This window comes from Cryptomeria japonica, chromosome 3, assembly GCF_030272615.1.
Source record: "Cryptomeria japonica chromosome 3, Sugi_1.0, whole genome shotgun sequence".
NCBI classification, from domain to species: Eukaryota; Viridiplantae; Streptophyta; class Pinopsida; order Cupressales; family Cupressaceae; genus Cryptomeria; species Cryptomeria japonica.
The window spans coordinates 155,270,034-155,294,341 of NC_081407.1; the positions used below are offsets into that span (position 1 = coordinate 155,270,034).

Consider the following 24,308-nt stretch of genomic DNA (forward strand, 5'->3'; position numbering starts at 1 on the left):
TTTGAGCTAGCTGGTTACATAGATTTTGATTGGGATAATTTAGTGGATGATAGACAATTCACATCTAGTTATGTTTTCTCATTTGGTTATGTTTTTTTCATGAATTAGTAAAAAACAAGCAACTATGGCCCTTTCTTCTGTAGAAGCAAAATATATTGTAGTAGCAACAAGTTGTCAAGCTATATGGATTTGAAGGATTTTGGAGGATCTACATTTGCTTCAAAAATATCCAAGAACAATTTATTGTGATAACAATAGCACTTTTCTAATGACTAAAAATACGATGTTTCATGCTAGATCAAAACACATTGAGATCCACCATCATTTCATTCATGTTCTGGTTCAAGAAGGGCTAGTGAAATTTCAGCTTTGTCCTACATTTGAGCAAGTTGTTGAAATATTCACCAAAGCTCTTCCTACAATCAATTTTGTTGAGTTGAGAACTCAGTTGGGACTAATAACCATTGTTCATTTAGGAGGAGATTGAAGACACACATGATCAAAAACTTACATGTATGTTTTTATGCATGATCAACCTCTTACATATCTTTTTTTTATTTAGATTTCTATTTTTGTAGGTAAAAACACAAACTTGTGTCACATTTTAGGCCAACCAAAAATTTTCCATCAACATATTTTTGACCGAAAAGGTTCCAGCTAAACCACTTTCAATGGAAACCACGTGGCTTATATAGTGCCCACAAGTTTTTGGTTGAAACCCAAATTTAAATTTTTTCCTAATTGGAGTTTTGACTAGTGAAATTTTTTCTTATACAATTTCAACCAAAAGGGTTCTGGCTCAAACCCTTCCAATTGAAAGGGTTTCAACTGAAACTATCTATGTGGATGCATTCTTGGCATCCACCTCATCATTTTTCAGAATTTTCTAGAACTTTTCACTTCTATTGAATTCTTCTTCAGTCAAAATGTTCTTTTTCAAAAAGTTAAAATTATTCTTTTGTAGAGCTAAGAGTCAATAATCTATATATGTAGTTTTTTATGTTTTGATTTATTTTATTAAGTTTTTCTAAAATATTGTAGGTAAGTTGCGGAAATTAAAAAAGAGACCAATTAGAAATTAGAGGAAAAATATCAAACCATGTTATAATATTTTACAAATAATATGGTGCACTAGAGGAGATAATCATCTCCAAAAAGGTATAATTGATTTTTTTTATAATGATAAATTGTCAAATTCTTTATGTTGGACATTAAGACATTATTATGGAAATTTTTGGAACCTCCAAAAATTTGTATTTTTACACAACTGAAGTGTCCCTAAATTATTCTCCCACTACTGTCCATATAAATAGCCAAACCAAACAAACAAAATTTGTAGATATTAACAGATAAATTTTCTCTGTTGTCATAATTCAATGTGTTTTCTAGCATGAAAATCCTAAAAGTCATCACCAAAACCCTTAAATAAATTAATTCTACCCTAATTATAAATTTTATTTGTTAACCAAAGAGTTCATGTTCCCCACCATTTTCCTAAAAAATTCTACATACCTCACCTATCATCTCATTTGGACCATAATGTAATAATACCATGGATTTTTGCTATTTCGCAAAACCCTTACCTTATTATATTAGGCATCCTACGAAATAGCGATGAAAAAAATGAAGTTTACAAAGGTAGCGCTATTTCGCAAGACCCATGTCTTATTATATTAAGTGGTCTGTGAAATAGCGACAAAGGAGCTAAGCTTATAAAGCATCGCCATATCACAAAAAGGGTCTAATGTTGAAGCAAAGATACTGCGATAACAAACAAACCTAAAGTATTACTGTGGTATCGCTAAAAGTACTTAATAAAGAAATCAGAAGACTGTGATATAGTGATGGCTCAATAGACTATCGCTAGGTTGCGTGACAAAGTTAATTAATGTAGAGTGAGTTTGTGATATAGCGATAACTATTGTCACCATTTCACAATGATGAAACAAGACTATTAAGGTGAGTTTGCGATACAACAAAATAATAACCGAGTCAAGTTGAGAGTGATGTCAACATGTCATAACTCCGGTTTTTGAAAAGGTGGTGAGGCTGTTAATGGCACACATGAATTAAATGAAGAAAAGACCCTCAAGAGCCACTATTAATAATCAAATTTCTACTTGAAATTTTCATTTTAAACGAAAGAATTATATGGCGCGAGCTCTGCGACAAGGAAGAACATGCCAAAATTCTCTCCAAAATCACAAGTACTCTATCACTCCTTGAGCTGTAAAATTTTACAGAAATCTAGTCGAGTTGCTAGCAAAATTTATAAATTTAAAATGCCTAAGAAGGGGGAAGTGTCTAAAGTAGGTGAAAACTCAAAAAAGGGTGAAGGTTCTAAGGAAAAACCCAAGCAATCTAACCCAGTGGATATGAAAAGACCCCTGCAAAAATCTTTACTAGACGCCTTATCTGGATCAGAGGATACCGAAGCCAAAAATATATGTAAGGATAGGCTCGAGGATTGTAGAGATGCTTCAATTCCCATAGCAGGGAGGGATTTGTTCTTGTATTTTTATAAAAACAGAGATGGGAAGGTCCCTTTATCAAACCCCTAGACCTTGGATGTAGCAAAATTAATAGTACCCAATGTCTTCATTGATGTGAAGTGTTGGCGGATAATTATCACCTAGTGACCCGAACTGTAAGGATGCCAAGTGGAAACCCATTGTTGGTGGTGTTAGGAATTGTATGCAGAAAATATCAATTATATGAAGATAAATATTAAACACAAGAATGAAAAACACAGAAATAATAACAGTGGGGAGACAATATTTAACATGGTTCATCCAATCTCGGGCTACATCCACCAAACAGAGAGTCCAATATTATTATCCAGTAAATCAAAACTGATTACAACTAGCAATCCCCTTGCAACTCAATACTGCTGCAAAATGCTACAAAATTCCCTACTGAAAACCCTAACCCTTAGCCTTTTTATCAAGACATGTTGGTTACAAAATTAGGGTTACAACATGTTAGCCAATAGAAAAATAACACCCGATGTCTTTATAAAATAATAAAAGTCTTTTTGACCTCGCCGGGCACTGCCCTTCGCGATACAGGGAGTGCGCCAAGGCACTACCCCTTGACCCCATCTTGGGGGTGCTGCCCCCAAATCCCTGTCAAAAAATATGGGGGGAAACTGCGATGATAGAAGTAGGGAAAATTTAACCTACGAGTCTGAGTAGGCTCCAAATAACAACAAGTGGTCACAAAATCGATAATTGTTGATTGTTTTATGCTGAACAAACAGACTCTCTCAAACATTATAATTTTATTTAAAAAAAATCTTAGAATAGTAATATTCGTATATCATACACAAACTTACAAGAATATATAATTGTTTGTGTGCCAATTGTATGTTATTATATGAAGGAGACTTAACTTTTTTCAATTTTACCTTAAAGTCGATCAGCAGCCTGTAGTAACCATAAAATGACGTCTAATTGTATTTCACGAATCCAAACAGTCACAACTGTGAAAGATTTACAACTTCAAAAGATTTTCCCTTAATGAGACCTAAATTTAAGAGTAGATATTGTCCGATAATAAGCTAGGTAGAATAACTGTGAAGATAAGAAATTTTATAGAGTAGATATTGTCCGATAATACAAGTATGAAAGTGCCTTGTGGTCTGAAGAGGATGGAGAAAATCAATCATACTGCACTCGTACCACCATAGTCTTTAGATTCGAGATAAGAAGTTTGCTGCTCAGATCGAGTAGATTGCTTAGCTTCCCTAAACTTGTCATTTAAGTTGTTGACGCGAACAATAATGGGGCTTTGCACACGATGATCAGGACTAGCCCAGATGAGTGTTCCAAAATTATAGACTCCATCAGAGTGCTTCACAGGTTTTAGGGTCACTGCAAAAGAGGCACTTCTTACATTTGGCGTGAAAACTAGAATATTAGGCTTCACAATCACTTCCACACCAGGTGGGCATGAGACTATAGCTATATACAAACAATTATCATCTGGGCTAACGTTGGTTACGGTCCTCTTGATTGTGGTAGTGGATTCCAGATTCGACACAGTAATAGAAGGATAGTTTAGACCACTGGCAGAACTTTTTTCAGGGCAGGTGGTATTTAATTTAGATGAAGAAACAATGGTTCTGATCTGTTTTTGGGTGTAGCCAAGACTGCAGAGAAACATTATATAATCTGTTGGATCTGCATCATATACCAGTCCTGGATTCATGGCTTGTCTGGGATTTACATGCCCTGCACCAAAATCAAATGGGTCTGATGGCTTTCCAGATCCTCCAGCTTTAATCAAGTCAAAAGATGTATCTCGGACATATGCTGCAAATAATAGGACTAAGAAAATGATTATCAGGATTAACTGAATGCAATATAATAGTATATAATATTATCTTCATTGTTCAGAGTAATGATTTCCTTTAATGTAGTGGTCTTAAGTTGTCCACTTAGAGAGTTGGTATTCATTGCATTGAATACTCAAAGGTGAAGCAGTGGGATTGGAATATTTGTGCTTATGTAAAACTAAAACCTTTCAACAAATATGATAGAATGAATGGATAACATAATAATGTACCAGTTGTCATGATGGCAGATCTGATGGCTGCAGGACTCCATTCTGGATGAATTGACTTGAGAAGAGCAACAATTCCAGAGACATGAGGGCATGACATGGATGTTCCTGATAAGAAATTGTAGTCCACAGAGCGTTTGTCCAATCCTATTTCTGAAGGTGGAATCACTGGAGGCCATGCTGCCAGAATGTTCACACCTGGTGCTGTTATATCAGGCTGCACAATTGCAAATTATAGGCTGTAAATAAATTCCACATGCATAACTCTTTAATCAAACAAGATATTTCACTTTAACAATATTTTCTCAGATATGGTGAGAACATATAATCTTAGTATTCATTTAGACATGCAATCTGTCACATACCTTCAAAATGTCTGGAGATAGTGTGCTAGGTCCCCTTGAGGAGAAGTAGACTACAACAGGCGCAGGTTCAAGTCCCGCAACACTTCTACTTGGACTCATTCGAACAACAGGAGACCTGACCCAAATATAACATAAAATTACATTTTGTAAACAGTGTTTTTTCTAATGGAATATTCTGGATTCATATCTGAATTGATTTCAACTCACTTAGATGACTTGTAATATGAAAGGATCTTTGCCCCTTGCTCCATATCTACGTACACCACAGGTATAAAAGAGAGCTGTGGCACCACTTTGGTGGGCACTTCTGAGAAAATTAATGCAGCCCCTCCTGCTAGGTACACATCAAAAGCTGCATTGAAGCTGTCGTCACTCCCATGTGTTCCAAAGCATAGCACTATTTTCCTTGAAACCAAATTTCGTTTCAGAGATCCACATGTTCTGTACATGCATGTGCAAAATCTTATGAGTAAAATATACAATGTTATGAAATCAATCTTCATACCATTGTACATTTTATACAATGTTACGAAACCAAGATATGAAACCAAAATGTTATGAGTAAAATATACAATGTTGTGAAAGATGAATAAAATGTTATGAAAATAAAATGTACAACCAATATAAGAACAAGCTTTGATATTTGTGTTGAGATCTACATACCCTTCCCTTGAGGCTGAGGCTCCATCTACCAGTGGTATGAATGAGCTGTTTGGTTGTTGGGTGTTTACTCCCTCTCCCTTACAACACGTACAATTATTTGAAAAAATAATAATTATTAATTTACAAAACATTATATGTCACAAAAATTATATTAATGAAAATAAAATTGAGAAACAAAAGTTTTTAATAATTGAAGAGCATGGTAGATACCTTGATACTCATATTATTTCCAAGCTTTAAGTACGTAGGAAAGCTACGGTCCATAGTGCTTGCTGCTACAGACATACTCCAAGGAGCTGTATTTGAAACAGAAGCAGGGTCAGGGCCATCATTTCCTGCTGAAAACACTACAGGAATACCCTTTTCCATTGCATGGAAGGAGCCTATATCTAAACTTGAAGCAAAATAGTCAGGCAAAGGTGTTCCCGAGCCCAAGGAAACAGATATCACATCTACCCCATCACTGATGGCATCATGGTAAGCAGCAAGGATATCAGCTTCACTGCAGTCACCACCTAACCAACAAACCTTATACATTGCAATCCTTGCTCGAGAGGCACCTCCTCTAGCAATTCCTCTTCCTAAACCCATAAAGCTTGCATTTATTACTTGACTTCCACCTGCTGTAGAGGCTGTGTGTGTTCCATGCCCATTGTGATCTCTAGCTGATCGGTATTCTGGAACTTCAGTAGTATTTAGAGGTCCCTTAGCTGCTTCATAACCTTGGACATACCATCGTGCACCCACTAGCTTTCTATTGCATGTGGACTTACTGAATTTCTCTCCTTCCTGACACACACCCTTCCAACTACTAGGAGGTGGAGGAAGTGTGTTGTCTTTAAAGCTTTCTGATTCTGGCCAAATACCTACAAATAAATTTTTATCAAATCATATTCATTAATATTTTATCAATTTATATTTAAAAAAACTTGCCCATAATCAAAGTAAACACTTCTGATTAATTTTTATGTATGCTTAAATAATAATATAATTAACAAAGTTTCTCTTAACTCATAATTCTAGTCTAACATGATATAAATTAACATTGTTTTGTGATGAAACCAAAATGATGATCAAAAAGAGTATTTGAGAACTATGCCTACAATTTAAATTTCAATTTTTGTTACCATTTAATCTTATAAAGTATTCATTTTACTGTCTTCTTGGGTTCTACATGTTTTTAATTAATGATTGAATATTTAAATGCGTATATACTGAAACATTTTACTGTCTGTTTGGACTATGCATGTTTTTAATTAATGAATGGATATTTATATGGGTATACACTAAAATATATATTTTATGTACATTCTCTGTTGTATGTTTTACTCCACTCTGTTCATTTAAGAATGAAAAAACTGGTGCAATTCTGACCTGAGTCTATGATACCAATAACTAGTCCTTCTTCGCTGTGGTGTGTTTCCTGTATAGGCATCCTTGTTAGACCATCCAAAGGCAGTCCCATGAAGTCCCAACTGTGTGTTGTATGTAGCTTCAACACTCTACTCTTGAAGATAGAGACAACACCTTGCATGGCTATTCGAATTCCAATTATTAGAAACATGTTTATGAAGAAATTTCACAGATATAAGAGCTAAATCACATCAGGATGAATGGTGTGTAAGGCTGGCAAACATTTTATAAATAACTCCTCAACCTCTATTCATGCATAATTGAAATAAGTGGAAAAATACTTGATATTGTATTGGCCTGGGCTGCATTCAGTTTTGCTGCAAATCCAGAGAAGCTACTGTTGTAGCTGTAGATCAAAGCCATTGCAGCAGCTTTGTGGCTGTTGGATCACATCATTGGTTATAACATTTCAAAGTCAGGCAATTTGTATCCTACACTATATTATATTCTTAACAATATTACAATGCAAAGGAGAGAATCGTCACCTTCCAAGAACAGATGTTAGAATCTGATAATAGATTTCACTATTGATATGGGGCTGATCAAATTTATTTCCTCCCATGTATGCTATATATACCTGCACACAAATATACCCAAATAAGTATCATCAGATGGGTGTTAGTAAGTTGAGACATTTGTAGACAGACAGACTTTAAAATTTAGAAAAAAAGGCTATAATATAATTACATGAACATCATCTCCATCTTCTTGAATGGGCTGAATGGGCTGTATGCACATTAACAGAATGAATATGACAAGTGTACTTCGTTTGGAAACTTCCATGTCTGTATAAAATTTGAAGAAAGTTTGTGAAGAAATAATACTTAAATAGGCCAGCGCACATTACCAGTACTATTTCCAACTTTGGTGTAGCTCATGATTATGGCACGGAAAACTTATGAATTGCATTGTGGGGGACAAACGTTTCGTGCCCTTGAAGGCCGCTATATCCTTATTTTCTCTTATTTGGGTATAGTATGAGGAATAGTTACCAGTTTTCTTCCATAATGTTTTCCTATTTGAGAGTAGCTTGAAAAGCACTCAACCATCATAATATATTATTCATGGTGGAATCACCCTAACGTGACTCTTCCGCTTATGGATGGCCATGATCTGCCCCCACTACACCAGAGTAAATCTTTAGGGGAAAAGTTAAGAGACTCGAATACATCACCTCTCCATTCAAGATGGGCCATATACCCATTCATTAATTACTTTATTCAGTCATAAGTATGATATATATAGGTGAATTTAGCTATTTATAGTTACAGTTGACTTTTGATTAATATGATTATTATTGATTTATTTTATAAATAAAATATAAAATTATTCTTGATTGTTTGACTATTAATATTTTTTATATTTAAAACATAATGATCATTTTTCCATTCAAGACAGCGCATATATCCATTTTTCATTTATTACTTTTACTTATTCATAAATATGGCATATAGGTAAATTTGACTTTTGATTAATAAAATGATTATTTATCTATTTTATAAATAAAATGTAAAACTATTCTTGATTGTTTCACTATTAATCTTTTTAAATTTAAAATATAATTATTTGACTTGAAAAAGTCATTGTTAAAGTTATGATGAATCAACATTTGTTTTATAATTCTTTTTGAGGAAGGTAACTCTTTATCATATTTGTCAATATTAAAATTAAGTTTGTAATTTAATTTGTTGCAAGCGTATATTATAATAATTAAATATGAGTGGTTTAAAATCTTTTTTGCTTAATGAATGAAAGAGGTTCAACATGACAATTTTTCAAGTGTAATCTAAAGCAAAATAGAAAATAGCTAGCAACAAATAGACAAATAAATTATAAAATGATAGATGAAATTAATGAGTGGTTTAAATTTTTTTTTGCTTAATGAATGAAAGAGGTTTTACATGACAATAATCTAAAGCAAAATAGAAAATAGCTAGCAACAAATAGACAAATAAATTATAAAATGATAGATGAAATTAATGATTTATATCAAATATAAATTGTTCTAATAAAATTGAAAGAGAGTCTTAAATATATCGCAACAATAATTTTCTCTAAAAATATAGTCTCAAAAGAGTGTTGAATTGCGTAATAATTCTATGATCTCTAAAGATCCAATACATATCAAGATCTTAAGTGATAGTATGAAAATGGTGATAATGAACTTTTTTTTTTATGGAGGTCCGAACTTGTGGGCACGATAGCCTAGCAAGGGCACGAAGCCTGCAAGCACACCATCCCAACAAGGGTCGAGGGCCTTCACAGAGTAGTTTTTACCATTCGATACAGGGGCACAAGCCTATAGGCTGAAACCTCTTTGGCTGAGAGCCAAGGGTTGAGGGGTATCCATTTTGTCAAATTTACCCAGGGCACGATCTCGGCCTCATCCGTTATGATGTCAGAGCCTTGCACTCAACAAGACTTGATCCTTGGTAGGCTGATTTGGAGCCATTCAACTTCACTAGTAGACCAAGGGACCATTGATGATAATGACCTTTTTTACATAACATATTATTATTAACGAAGCGATTATAGTGTAGATTTTGTGGTACATTTTAAACTTTTTCCAAATGTCATTTATCCCCTTTTCCATCCCTTTTCCTATACACTTATGTTTTCCACACCCTCTTTAAAAATAGTCAATATGAGATATTTTCATGTGACTACTATATTTGTGCTTCATGCATAATTTCTTCTCCACTGCTTTATTTGTTCTATCTCACACGAACCTCAATCATTATCTTTATCATCCCTAATTTCCTATATGTTGGGATAAATATGTTTCAATATTGCTTTTCAATGTTTTTATTTAATTATTTATTTGTGTTTATTTATTATTGCGTCATGTGTTTTGGGTGCTCTAGTCATTTGGAATGTCATTAGTACTTTGTAATATGAAAATTTGTAATTATCACTTAGTTGTCATGGGAGTTCCTAAATACAATTATGTCACTTGTAAGGTGTGTAAAAGTTGCCCAATTAGAAAGAACATGCAAAAAGGGATTTAAAGTGTGGGCTTAGAGAAGATCAATGAAGATATTTAATTTGTATATGCATTCTACCAACAAGTTGATAAGACCGTAAGTGGAGTAGTCTCGTTGACAAAGGAAGTTGCTAATTTATATTTTTCTCCTTGATTTGGGCATTGCGAATAGAGATTTGGACATCATTTTTAGCTAGTTTTTCTCTCATAGTTTGAGAAACCATTGATAGTTCTTTTTTTAGGTCTTTCTTATGATAGTTCTATTTTTACTAGAATTGTATTATTTTTCTCTTGTGAAGGTTTGATCTTACCAATGTATCATAATAGGATTTGGTATTGTGAATTAGGTGTAGAATTTGATGTCACCCTTACCCATCATAGGAAAATATGAAGAATATTTGGTCATTGAAATTCCTTGGAAAATATTTATAAAAAATATTCAAAGAGCATCTATCACATATCCTATAATGAATTTTCACTTTTCAAGTTTTAGAAACTATAGCTTGATCATATATTAAAGAGTGCACAAATTATAAATCTATCCAAAAGAAGGCAAGAAAATAGATTTGTATATAAATGTATTTCTTTCAATGTGGAGAAAATTGAGTTAAAAACCAATATTATTAGTTGTCTTATATTTCAATAATAGGAAAATATCTCAATTTTGGTTTATCAAATTTCTATTAGATGTATAAACCAAGGATAGAAAATTATACATTTTAATTATTTTAAGAAGCATAAATTTAAATATAAATTTTTTATTTACAATAAAGCACTCATATAATTTATATTATTTTGCAAATAGTATTATTTCAAAACCAAAAGAAATGAAGAGCGGGAATGTGAGAAATTATAATAGTACTTGCAAATTGCAAATTATACTACAATGAATTTCTTGATCTCTATGCAATTGCAACAAAATTTATTAATCTCTCTATTGTAAATTACATTATGGTGCGGTCACCGGTTAGGAGGGACCTCAAAGAGATCAGTCCGGACAGGTCAACAAGAGTAAACACAATAGAAACACAAGGATATGATGGAGGCAATGTAGAACAGAATGAATTATATCATGAAAACTAATTACAATCAACCGGTAACATCTGGGTTACAGAAACTGGCTCACTGGCCTACTAAAACATGCTCAATTACAGAACATGTCACAACCAGGACCTCAAATCTTAAGATCTACCTTCTATGTTTTGTCTACCACCTTCAACCTCATTCTAATGCTTAATTACAATTATTTATATAGTCCAAGGGATCAGGTCGGTCTAAAAAGGGATCAAATGCCGAAGAACAAGACCTAACATGTAAAAACAACAAGGTCGGCCTCCGCCAAAAAAATTCCTCCAGAAAATCCAAAGGATGAAGTGTAGATCAAAGGGAAGGTCGGCCACACGCCAAGGAACATTAGAATCAATGCTTAGGGCTCTGAAAGCTATGAAAGGGATCTGGTAGATCACTAATGCAAATAGGTCTAGGCAACCGGTACCAGAAAACTCTCTTAGAAACCGGTAGCGATAACTTGCCGAAAAATTATTCAAATGCTCCATGGTTTGGGAATAAGGTAGATGATCAAGTCCTCAAGAAAAATCTAACTCCTCAAGATCTAGTGAGCTAATGCCAGAAAATGCAAAATGAAATGTTGAAACTGCAAAATAGAAAGCAAAACGGAAAGGAAATATTTTTGGTTGATGCAAGATTGCCAAGAATCGGGGATGCTCCTGCATCAGACATTCGGGGTTGTTGAAAAAGTGAGTCTCTCACTTTGCTAGGGTTAGAGGAAAACCAAGGCGGTCTACCTCTGCCTGAGAAATCCAAGATGAATCTTCAACTGGTCTGTCCTTCCACTTTACTAGATATTCCTTATACTGACTACTCCGGGTATTACGCCCAATCCTACTGTCCAAAATGTCTTCAATCTGACCCAGTTCCTTCTGGGGAAACTGTTTCTCCAAGTCTACAATACCATCCTCACTAAATTCTGTTTCATGATACTGATGTAGATCTGCAATGTTAAATATAGGTGAAATACTCAGACTATTTGGTAACTCCACTTCATATTCATTTTCGGAACTGAAATTTCTCAAAATATTGCAAGGTCCAAACTTCCTCATCTGCAACTTGTTATAAGTTCCAACCGAGAATCTTTCTTTTCTCAGATATATTATCACTTCATCGCCAACTTAAAATTCCTCATGTCTTCTCTTCTCATCTTCTTTCTCCATATACTTGTTGTTCATGTCCTCCAAATGTCGCTTATCTTGAATAGGTAAGTCCTTTATGTGATCTACAAATTCTTCTGCTTCTGAACTTCTCTGGTCTTCACTATTGATATCTCTCAATTCTGATATACCTCTAGGGCATGCTCTGGTAACAATCTCAAAAGATGTCCTTCTGGTACTCCTGTTTACTGAATTATTGTAGGCAAACTCTACTTGTGCAAGAATCAAATCCCAACTTCTAGTTTTGTCTCCAACTAAGCATCTTAACAAATTTCCCAAGCTCTAGTTAACTACTTCTGTCTGTCCATCAGTCTATGGGTGAAAAGTAGAACCGAACTTGAAATTTGTCTTCATATTCTTCCAAATTGCTCTAAAAAAATAACCAATAATATTGGTATCCCTGTTTGAAACTATTCTCTTAGGTAATCCATGCAATCTCACCACTTCCTTGAAAAATAGGTCATCTATATGCACTGCATCTGATGTTTTCTTACAAGGTATGAAATGAGCCATCTTCGTGAATCTATCCACCACCACAAATATAGAATCATTCCCTCTCAGTGTTTTAGGCAATCCTCTAGTATGAAATCCATGCTTATATCCTCCCAAGGTCTCTCTAGTACTATCAAAGGCTTATACAATCCCACATTTTGACTACTACCTTTTGTAACTTGATAACATCTACAAATTTTCACATATTTCCTAACATCCTTATGAATCTGGAGCCAAAAGTAATGCTCACTCACCAATGCTACTATTTTGTGAACACCAAAGTATCCAGCTAATCCTCCATGTTTCTCCTTTATTAGATTCTCCCTCATAGAACTCTTAGGTATGCACAACTGAACTCCTCTTAATAACATCTCATCCCGAATGAAGTAATCCAACCACTTGCTTCTATCTACCGTAACCGGTTCTCTACATGCTCTCCAAGGTTATGTAAAATCCGAGTCATCATCATACAAGGTCTTCAACTCCTTAAATCCTAATATTGTCACTCTCATCCCTGTCAGAAAATTCCTTCTTCTACTCAATGCATCAAAAACTTTGTTAGATTTCCCACTTCTATGCTTCAACACAAAGGTGTAACTGTACAAAAATTCTACCTATCTCATATGTCTCTGATTCAACTTACTTTGACTATTCAAATATTGCAAAGCTTGATGATTAGTATACAACACAAACTCCTTAGGCAATAGGTAATGTCTCCACTTCTTCAAGGATTGAACTATGATATAAAATTCTTGATCATACACTGAATATCTCCTCCGGGCATCATTAAACTTCTCATTGAAATAAGATACTTCTCTCCCTTCCTGATTCAATATGGATCCAATTGCAATTCCACTTGCATCACAATCCACTTGAAATACTTTGTTGAAATCTGGTAAAGCTAACACGGGTTGCTCAGTCACTTTTTGCTTCAATAGTTCAAAAATTTTGTTTTCCTTGGTGGTCCACTTGAATTCCTTCCTATCTCCCCTCATTGTCTTAGTCATAGGGTTACAAACTGAACTGAAATTTCTGATAAACTTCCGGTAGAAACTAGCCAATCCATGGAATGATCTTACCTCTCCAATTCTTTCCGGTGGAGGCCATTCAACAATTGTTTTTACTTTCTCAGAGTCCATCTTCAAATCATCCTCAGATATCACAAATCCTAAATAGACTAACTTTTCCTTCATGAAAGTACACTTCTTAAGATTTATCAACAACTTTTCTTCTCTCAACCTTTGCAAAATTTGTCTTAAATGCAACTAATGTTCCTCTTTTGTCTTACTCAAAATCAAAATGTCATCCAAATATAAAATAACAAACCTACCCAAGAATTTCTTCAATACCTCATTCATCAACCTCATGAAAGTACTTGGTGTATTAGTCAATCCAAAAGGCATCACCAACCACTCATACAATCCTTCATTTGTCTTGAATGCTGTCTTCCACTCATCTCCTTCTCTGATCCTGATATGATGATAGCCACTCTTCAAGTCTATCTTTGTAAAGTATTTGGCTCCACTCAAATAGTCCATTATGTCATCCATCCTAGGCAAAGGAAACCAATATTTCACTGTGATCTTGTTTATTGCTCTGGAATCGGTACACATCCTCCATTCTCCATTCTTCTTAGGTGCTAATACTGCTAGTACTGCACAAGGACTCAGACTTTCTCTGATCAAACCTTTCTTCAACAATTCCTGCACTTGTCTATTCAGCTCTTCATTCTCTGTCAGTGTCATCCGGTGTGCAACTTTGTTAGGCAAACTAGCTCTGGGAATCAGGTCCATGCAATGACTGATACTTCTCACAGGTGGTAATCCATTAGGCACATTATCTGATATGATGTCTTCATACTCTGTCAGCAACTCTTTTATCTCTTTCGGTTGTTCTTCTTCATGCTCTAGATTCTCAGTCTTCTTAGGAACTAAGGCAAAACACACATTCTCATGTCTCATCTCATCCAAGAATTTCCTTCCATCCACCAAACATATTCTAGCATTCGTACAGACTTCACTCTTCAAAGGATCCTCCAAGGGTAACAAGGTTTGCTTCATCCCATTGGCCACAATAGTGTATATATTCTTTCTCCCATCATGTATTGCTTGTCTATCAAACTGCCAAGGTCTACCCAACAAAATGTGACAAATATCCATAGGCATAATATCACACAAGACTTCATCATGATAATTCCCAATTTTCAATTTCACCAAACATTGCTTACTTACCAATAGCTTATGTTCATCCCGAATCCATGCTATCTGATAAGGCTTAGGGTGTTTCAATCTTTCCAAATTCAACTTATTCACCATCTCTTCTGAAAACAAGGTTATCTAAACTACCACTATCAATAATAACTTTACAACACTTACCTGATACCTTTCATCTGGTCTTGAAAAAATTCCTCCTCTGCAAGGGCTCTTCATCTCCTCCGGTATGACACAAAGCTCTCCTCATCATCAACAATTCTCCATCTTCTAGTTTATTAGTTGATCTAGTGGGCCTTTCTTCCACCACTACTATTCTCCCAGTATTCTCTGCATGGTGTCCTTCTCCTCCACACTTATAGCAAGTTCCTATAAACACTCTCTTATCCTGTCTTCTATCATCCTTTCCAAAATTTTCACTCTGGTAGCCATCGGGTTCTCTCCTCCGGTAGAAATTTATATCATCCTTCGGGTATTAATTACCTTCTTTTCTTACTTCCTTGTCCTTGTTCTGATCTGTAAAGGTTCCTCTTCCTCTGGTATATCCTCTTTTTCCTTGAAATCTTCCTCCAGAAAACTTTCCACCTTTACCTCTCTGTCTCTGCTCATGTCTTTTGTTCAACTTCTCTTCTGCTTTCAATGAATACTGGTAAGCTTCTTCAACACTCTGCAATTTGATCAAACTGAGTTCATCTTGTATAGACATCCACAATCCATTCAAATATATTGGAACTTGTTCAACTTCATCAACATATTCGGATATGATATTCAACTTGTAGAATGCTTCGGTGTACTCCTTCACACTAGATTCCTTCTGCTTCAAATTCTGCAACTTCCAGAACAGATTCACTTGGTAGTCAGCTAGCATAAATTTTGATTTAAACTTAGCAACCATCTGATCCTATGTCTTGATCTTCTCTTTACCTCTTCTTTGTCTATCAACCTGCAAATGCTCCCACCAAAGAGATGCATGTCCTTTCTGTTGGCATGTTGGCATAACTGATGGAGATGATGGTGTTGGTGATGATATATTGATGGACTGTTGGTGATGATATAACTATGATATGATGATCAGTTATTTGTGTTGTCATTGATGGCAACCATATTTGTCCATGTTTGTTTATGCTTGGTATGTCATCTAAACTGATTAAGTCTAACCAGTAATGGATTGAAATAGATTGAGTTGGATAGCAAAACTACTAAGTAGCAGTGAACCAGTAAGCAGGAACAGAGAAGGAGATGGTTGCGGTAGTGATCCATGTTGAGTCAGGTGTTGTGGTTTGCAATGTGTGCTTATGAAATCATAATGAGTCTATGAATTGAACCGCATCATGTTTGGAGAACCGACTGTTGTATAATCGGCTAGGGTTTGAGAACCAGTATCAAGATCATTGACCGGTGATGATTTATGGTTTGACGGTGATTCTTTTCATGTTCATAAGTTGATGATGACGTGTCAAAATCCATGTGAAGAGATAAGATATTGTTTTGGCACGTACAAGGATTGAATTTCTTGGAAAGAAGTGAAGTGCTTAGCAGAATGTGATTAGGGTTTGATAGCTTATCAGATCGATGTGCAGCGATGAGTTATGATCATTCAACGACTGTAATTATCTTGTAATTTGTTGTAATGATCTGTAATGATTTGTAATGATCTGATGTGATCTATGATGTAGATTCATTGTAGGTTATGGTTTTGTAACCAACTAATTGTAAAGTCTATTTAAGTCGAGTTTGAGAAGGTTAAGTGTGTCGGTGATCAGAGAAGTGTGTGTGTGTGTCGAACTAGATTGAGATGTCTACATGAGAGAAGCAGAATTGGAGCTGACAAGGATATGTTATAGAAAGCTATGAAGTGTTGAGTCTAGATCATTTATTTGTTATTTCCTAATAGTTGCAACAACATTAAAATCCCTTAATCGGGTAGCTCAACAACTTGAGTTTAAATCCTCCAGCAAAGTTACTCCTAACAAGGTAAAGCTCCTAACACAGCTAAGGTGTAAAATCCCCTAACTGGGTGACTCCTAACAAGGTTTTCTCTTAACTGTGCATTTTTGTAAAGCTCCTAACCAAGCTAGGCTCCTAATAGGGCGCATTCTGAAAGAGTGCAATATTTTGTGGGTACCAATTCCCACCGTGGTTTTTCCCATTTGGGTTTCCATGTGAAAAATCCTTGTGTTCATATTATGGATGGATTGTTGAGTAATGCATTTGATGTCTTTACTTTATGATGGACACCTAAGTTGCTCTCGGTAATGTTTTGGTAAATCTGCAATAAGTGATTGTTTGATAAGCTAGCAGTATTGGTTATGAACTGTTTTGTGAAGTATTATTCAAATTGGTGAAAGTTTGCAGTTTATTGTTATCAGTGATTCACCCCCTCCCTCTTAGTGTTAATTGGGTCCTCACATTAGCAATTGGTATTAGAGCATTAGGTCCTCTTTGTGCAGAAGTTTAACCGCTTGAGGAAAAGATCCGAGGAAGATGATGAAGAAGGAGGCTACCAAATTCACTAAGGACAACTACCGGATATGGAGTGATAGAATGAAGATATATATCAAAGGTATGGGTGCTCAGTTTTGGCAGCATGTTATTACTCAATATGTACCTCCTACCGGTCCTCTGACTACAGATCAGTTGAAGGAGCAACAAGAAAACATTCAAGCACTGGAAGCCATAGTAAGTACACTGATTGATACTGAATATATTGATGTCCATGGTTTAGAGACTTCTTTTGAAGTTTGGGATAAATTAGAACTAATCTATGGTGGTGATAAGCATGTTCAAAAGGCTAAAGAAGAGAGTCTTAGAGAAAAATTTGATGATATGAGAATGATGGAAGGTGAAAATATTACTTAGTATGGACAGAGGATTAAAGAGGTTGTCGGTGGAATCAAAAGTGCTGGTGGTACTATTGAAGAAGATATTGTTGTGAGTAAGATGCTTAGAACTCTATTGCTTAGAGACTTCTTTTGAAATTTGGGAGAAATTAGAACTAATCTATGGTGGTGATAAGCATGTTCAAAAGGCTAAAGAAGAGAGTCTTAGAGAAAAATTTGATGATATGAGAATGATGGAAGGTGAAAATATTACTTAGTATGGACAGAGGATTAAAGAGGTTGTCGGTGGAATCAAAAGTGCTGGTGGTACTATTGAAGAAGACATTGTTGTGAGTAAGATGAAGAAGGAGGCTCCTAAATTCACTAAGGACAACTACCGGATATGGAGTGATAGAATGAAGATATATATCAAAGGTATGGGTGCTCAGTTTTGGCAGCATGTTATTACTCAATATGTACCTCCTACTGGTCCTCTGACTGCAGATCAGTTGAAGGAGCAACAAGAAAACATTCAAGCACTGGAAGCCATAGTAAGTACACTGATTGATACTAAATATATTGATGTCCATGGTTTAGAGACTTCTTTTGAAGTTTGGGAGAAATTAGAACTAATCTATGGTGGTGATAAGCATGTTCAAAAGGCTAAAGAAGAGAGTCTTAGAGAAAAATTTGATGATATGAGAATGATGGAAGGTGAAAATATTACTTAGTATGGACAAAGGATTAAAGAGGTTGTCGGTGGAATCAAAAGTGTTGGTGGTACTATTGAAAAAGACATTGTTGTGAGTAAGATGCTTAGAACTCTATTGCCTACCTATGCCATTAGAGTGTCTGTTATTCAAGAGTTGAGGTCAGTTACTAAGGATAAGGTTATTGTTGATTCTTTGATTGGTAATCTCACTGCTTTTGAGTTAAATAGTTTTGATAACAGTGTACCTAAGATAGAATCTGCTTTTAAAGCATCTGTATTTAGTGTACCGGTAAGAAAAGGGAAATATGTTTGTCAAAGTCATGAATGTAGGTCAAGTGATCTTGGTGGTAGTAAAGATGATATGGATGATGAAGGTAATCTGATGGAGTTTGAAGCTATATTGGTTAAAAGACTTCCAAGAGGCACTGGAAAGTACAAAGATAAGTTGCCTCTCATATGTTTCTCTTGTAACAAGATAGGACACATTGCCGCACATTGTCCTAATAATGATCAAAATGAAAAGTTTAGAACATATAAGGGAAAAGGAAAGAAACAATGTTATGTTACAGTTGATGAAGGTGCTACTAATGAGGAATCTGAGGATGAAGACAATGAGGAGATTGTTTTTGTTGCTATTAAGGAAGATTTGTCTGATAAGAAGGCTTTAGTATCTCGCATTGACAACAGTGATGAATGGATTATTGATAGTGGTTGCTCACACCACATGACCGGTGATAAGAACAAGTTTATTTCTCTTACAAAATTTGATGGCGGTATAGTAAGATTTGGAAATAATTCACCTTGTATGGTAAAAGGTAAAGGTTTTATCTCTTTGAATGGTACAAGTAATGTTGATGATGTATTTTGGGTTGAAGGTTTAAAACATAACTTGTTGAGTGTTGGTCAGTTGAATGACAAATGTTATCATCTTGAGTTTAAGAATGGTGTTTGCAAGATCTTAGGATGCAAAGGAGAACTGATTGCTATTGGTAAGCAAACTAAAGGTAACTTATTCCATCTCAATGCTAATGTGAACTGTTGTTTGGTTGCTAAGGTTGAAGATAGCTAGTTATGACATAGAAGGTTTTGTCATGTGAACTTTGATAATGCGGTTAAGGAGTATGGTGAGAGGTATGCCACAACTTGTTAAACCAGACAATGTGTTGTGTAAAGAATGTCAGTTGGGTAAGATGACTACATCTTCTTTTAAGAGCAAATATTTTTCTTTCGAGCATATTCTAGAGTTGGTGCACACAGACTTATGTGGTCCTATGTGGACTAGAATTTTTTATGGTGACAAGTATTTTATGACATTTACTGATGATTTTTCTAGAATGATGTGGGTTACTTTTCTGAAGGAAAAGTCAGATGCTTTCAACAAGTTCAAGGCATTCAAGGCCTTAGTAGAAAAGGAAATCAATAAGAATCTTAAGTGTTTGATATCAGACCAAGGTGGAGAGTTTACATCAGATGAGTTTGTGAGATATTGTGATGAAAATGGAATAAAGAGGCAGTTATTTGCTCCAAGGACACCACAACAAAATGGAATTGCAGAAAAGAGAAACCAGACCATTGTTGAAGCTGCAAGAACTATGCTGATACATAAAGATGTACCTAAGATGTTTTGGAGAGAAGCAGTCAACACTGCTATATACACATTGAACCGGGTACTGGTGAAGAAAGGTAATGATAAAACACCTTATGAGTTATGGTATGGTAGAACTCCTAGTGTTAGCTATTTCAAAGTTTTTGGCAGCAGATGTTTTATAAAAAGAGATGATTATACTAGTAAATTTGATGCTAAGAGTGATGAAGGAACATTTTTTGGCTACTCCACTAAGATAAAAGCTTTCAAGTGCTACAACAAAAGGACAAAGAAGATTGTGGAGAGTGTGAATGCAAAAATTGATGAGTTTCTAGATAAAACTAATGATACCAACAAATCTGATCCAATAGACGATGAACAGAAACTTGTGTTTATTGAACTGGAAGTGCAGAAAGATGTTGAGCAGAGCAGTGCAGATGAACATGCTCAACCAGTAGATGAATAAGATGAAGAACAAGAAGAGGTTGTTGAACTGGAACAGGAAATACCTAGATATTTAAGGTCAAATCATTCTAAAGACCAGATCATAGGTGACAAGAATGTTGGAGTACAAACTAGAAGGAAAATTAGAGAAAGCTCTTATCTAATTTCTACAGTTGAACCAAAGACAGTTAGAGAAGCTCTTAAGGATGATGATTATTTAAATGCAATGAATGAAGAACTTGATCAGATTGAGAAAAACAATACATGGTCACTTGTTCTTAGACCTGATGATAAAAATGTGATTGGTACAAAATGGGTATTTAGAAACAAGTTGAATGAAAATGGTGAAGTCGATAGAAACAAAGCAAGAATAGTATGCAAAGGGTATGCACAAGAAGAAGATGAAGATTATGAAGAGACCTTTGCACCAGTTTCTAGGCTTGAAGGAGTCAAAATGATACTTGCATTTGTAGGTTTTAAAGGTTTTAAAGTCAATCAAATGGATGTAAAGTCAACATTTCTGAATGGTATTCTTGAAGAAGAGGTGTATATTGAACAATCGTATGGGTTTGCATTGACAAAAGATAAGGATATGGTATGCAAATTGAATAAGGCATTATATGGATTGACGCAAGCACCAAGGGCATAGTTTGAAAGACTTCATGCACATCTGATAAAGATAGGATTCTAGAGAACTAGTGAGGACAAAAATATTTATTTGAAGATTGAAGGAGACAAGATGTTGATTGCAGAAGTATTTGTTGATGAAATCATATTTGGTGGAAATGATGATATGAGTATGACTTTTTCAGATGAGATGAAGAAACAATTTGAGATGTCTCTTATGGGAGAGATAAAAAATTTCATTGGATTGTAGGTCCAATACCTGAAAGGTGGAATTTTTATCTGTCAGTCCAAGTATGTGAAGGAAGTGTTAAGGACCTTTGGATTGGAAGACTGTAAACTAGTTGTAACACCTATGGTTATCAGTTGTAGATTGTCAAAAGAGGATGATTCACCCTCTATGGATGAGAAGGCATACAGGTCCATGATTGGAAAATTGTATTATGTGGTTCATCGTAGACTGAATATTGCTCATGAAGTTGGTTTAGTTGTAAGATTTCAGAAGAGCCCCAAGGAGACACATATGAAAGCAGTGCAGAGGATATTCAGATATCTTAGAGGGACAGTTGATTATGGATTATGGTATCCATACAGAGGCAATTTTTTCTTTGTAGGTATTCACTGATGTTGATTGGGCAGGGAATGTAGACAACCGGAAGAGTACAAACGATGGTGCATTCTTTCTAGGTGGCAGACTGGTATCTTGGACGAGTAAGAGACAGACTTGTATATCTCAGTCTACAACTGAAGCAGAATATGTGGCTGCATCCATGAATTGTACACAAGCTATATGGTTGAGACGTGTCTTAGAAGGATTCAAGAAAGATATGATAGAATTGGTGATTATACATTATGATAACACTAGTGCTATTAACATTTCTAAGAACCCAATACTGCATGCAAGGACTAAACATATTTAGTTGAAGTATCACTTTCTGAGAGAAAGAGTACAAGAAAAGAAAGTGAGTTTGGAGCATGTATCTAGTAAAGAGCAATTGGCAGATATATTCACCAAGCCATTGCCTAAGGCTACCTTTGAATATCTCAGAGGTAAGTTAGGGGTTATACCCCTACCCAAGATCAACTAGGATGCTAGTGAAGCATCAATCTAGTGGACTCATTGAATATCTTTCACTGTGGATTGATGAGAAGTGGGCTACTCCTCAGGGGGAGCAGCTCAGATGATGATAGAAGATTCCTTTGCACCTTTGGCATTGTTGTCAAAGGGGGAGAAGAAATGTAACAGTCATGGGGAGAAGAGCAATAAAGATAAAAGCAGATGAACTAATGACCGGACAGTAATATAATAGGATTCATGATAAGATTTTGGTGTTGCCATCAATGCCAAAGGAGGAGATCGCTGGCATGTTGGCATAACTGATGGAGATAATGGTATACCAGTAAAGGACTGCTGGTGATGATATATTGATGGACTGTTGGTGATGATATAACTATGATATGATGATCAGTTATTTGTGTTGTCATTGATGGAAATAATATTTTTCCATGTTTGTTTATGCTTGGTATGTCATATAAGTCTACTGGTTAAGTCTAACCGGTAATGGATTGAATTGGATTGAGTTGGATAGAAAAACTGCTAAGTAGCAGTAAATCGGTAAGCAGGAACAGGGAAGGAGATGGTTGCGGTAGTGATCCATGTTGAGTCAGGTGTTGCCATTTGGAATGTGTGCTTATGACATCATAATGAGTCTATGAATTGAACCACATCATGTTTGGAGAACCGAAAGACATCTTTGTTATTGACAATTGTATAATTAGCTAGGGTTTGAGAACCGGTATCAAGATTGTTGACTGATGATGATTTATGGTTTGGTGGTGATTCTTTTCATGTTTATAAGTTGATGATGATGTGTTAGAATCCATGTGAAGAGATAAGATGTTGTTTTGGCACGTACAAGGATCAAATTTCTTGGAAAGTAGTGAAGTGCTTAACAGAATGTGATAAGGGTTTGACAGGTTATCAGATCGATGTGCGGTGATGAGTTATGATCATTCAATGACTGTAATTGTCTTGTAATTTGTTGTAATGATCTATATGATGCTCTGTATGATGATCTGTAATGATTTGTAATGATCTGATGTGATCTATGATGTAGATTCATTATAGGTTAGAGTTTTGTAACCGACCTAATTGTAGTTTATTTAGTTCAAGTTTGAGAAGGTTAAGTGTGTTGGTGATTAGATAAGTGTGTGTGTGCCGAACCAGATTGAGATGTCTACATGAGAGAATAAAAATTAGAGCGGACAAGGATCTGTTATAGTAGGCTATGCAGTGTTGAGTCTAGATCATTTATCTGTTGTTTCCTAACAGTTGCAACAACATTAAAATCCCTTAACTAGGTAGGTCCTAACAGGCTTGATTGTATAAATCCCTTAACCGGGTAGCTCAACAACATGAGTTTAAATCCTCCAGCGAGGTTACTCCTAACAGGGTAAAGCTCCTAACAGAGCTAAGGTGTAAAAACCCTTGATTGGGTGACTCCTAACAGGGCCTGATCTTAACCAATCATTGTTGTAAAGCTCCTAACTGAGCTAGCATCCTAACAGGGTGCATTCCAAAAGAGTGCAATATTTGTGGGTGGGTAAGTGCACCAAGATGGTGAACAAAAAGGGGGGTATAAGTGGCCACTTTTTTCTTTCTTCTGAAAACAGGTAAACCTGAACTTCAAAGAGATATTCGAAGGTCACGCACTCAAAACTAGGATTTGAGAAAAGAATAAGAATTGTAGTACTCCAAATCTAGTTTCTAAACTACTAAAGTTTTTAATAATTGGTTAAGATTAAGAGGGTCAAACCTCTCTCACATGAAAAACTATTCCTGATTTTTTTTGAAAAACATAATATAGTTGTTTTCATGTGCTACACAAAATATATAATTAGATTTAGTATTTTGCAAAACCCTTTGGTAGGATGATAGGTAAGATTGAGATATAGAAGTTGTATATTTTTTTGTAATTTTTCGTTGAGTATTTTTTTTTAATGATTTTTTTAACTGACTGCATCTTGAAAATTTGGTACATGTTCGTGCACTGGGCATAACTTGCATCAAAATAATCGAAAATGATTTTTTTTTTAAAATTGTATAGAATCTAGTGTATAACAATAATATGTAATTTATTTTGAATTTGGTCAAGTATATCAAAAGTTATTAAAAAAATGGTAGACTTATGTCTGTGAGGACTGTCA

The 24,308-nt window shown here is 35.2% G+C and overlaps 1 protein-coding gene across 2 annotated transcripts; it reads right to left on the bottom strand.

The window, feature by feature from the left end:
- Window positions 1-3,569: 3,569 nt before the first annotated feature.
- LOC131057735 (subtilisin-like protease SBT3.18) lies at window positions 3,570-7,771 on the bottom strand. Of its 2 annotated transcripts, none has more exons than XM_057991898.2 (10): window positions 7,692-7,771; window positions 7,490-7,581; window positions 7,286-7,383; window positions 6,966-7,127; window positions 5,802-6,457; window positions 5,592-5,668; window positions 5,136-5,369; window positions 4,929-5,043; window positions 4,567-4,780; window positions 3,570-4,313 (listed from the first exon to the last, which is right to left on the bottom strand). In XM_057991898.2, the coding sequence occupies exons 1-10, from the start codon at window positions 7,740-7,742 to the stop codon at window positions 3,664-3,666; spliced, it is 2,349 nt and encodes a 782-aa protein (XP_057847881.1). In that variant the 5' UTR covers window positions 7,743-7,771; the 3' UTR covers window positions 3,570-3,663. The 2 variants fall into 2 exon arrangements, with proteins under 2 accessions (XP_057847881.1, XP_057847880.1); XM_057991897.2 differs by having other exon boundaries at window positions 3,570-4,328.
- Between the last annotated feature and the right edge of the window lie 16,537 nt (window positions 7,772-24,308).

Bases quoted from the DNA above. Each gene is read 5' to 3' on its own strand.
- LOC131057735 (XM_057991897.2), bottom strand. From the start codon at position 7,742: ATGTGCATACAGCCCATTCAGCCCATTCAAGAAGATGGAGATGATGTT. The intron at 5,370-5,591 runs GTATGTAGATCT...ATGCATGTACAG, and splicing joins GCCTCAGCCTCAAGGGAAGG to AACATGTGGATCTCTGAAAC. The intron at 5,044-5,135 runs GTGAGTTGAAAT...TATTTGGGTCAG, and splicing joins TCATATTACAAGTCATCTAA to GTCTCCTGTTGTTCGAATGA.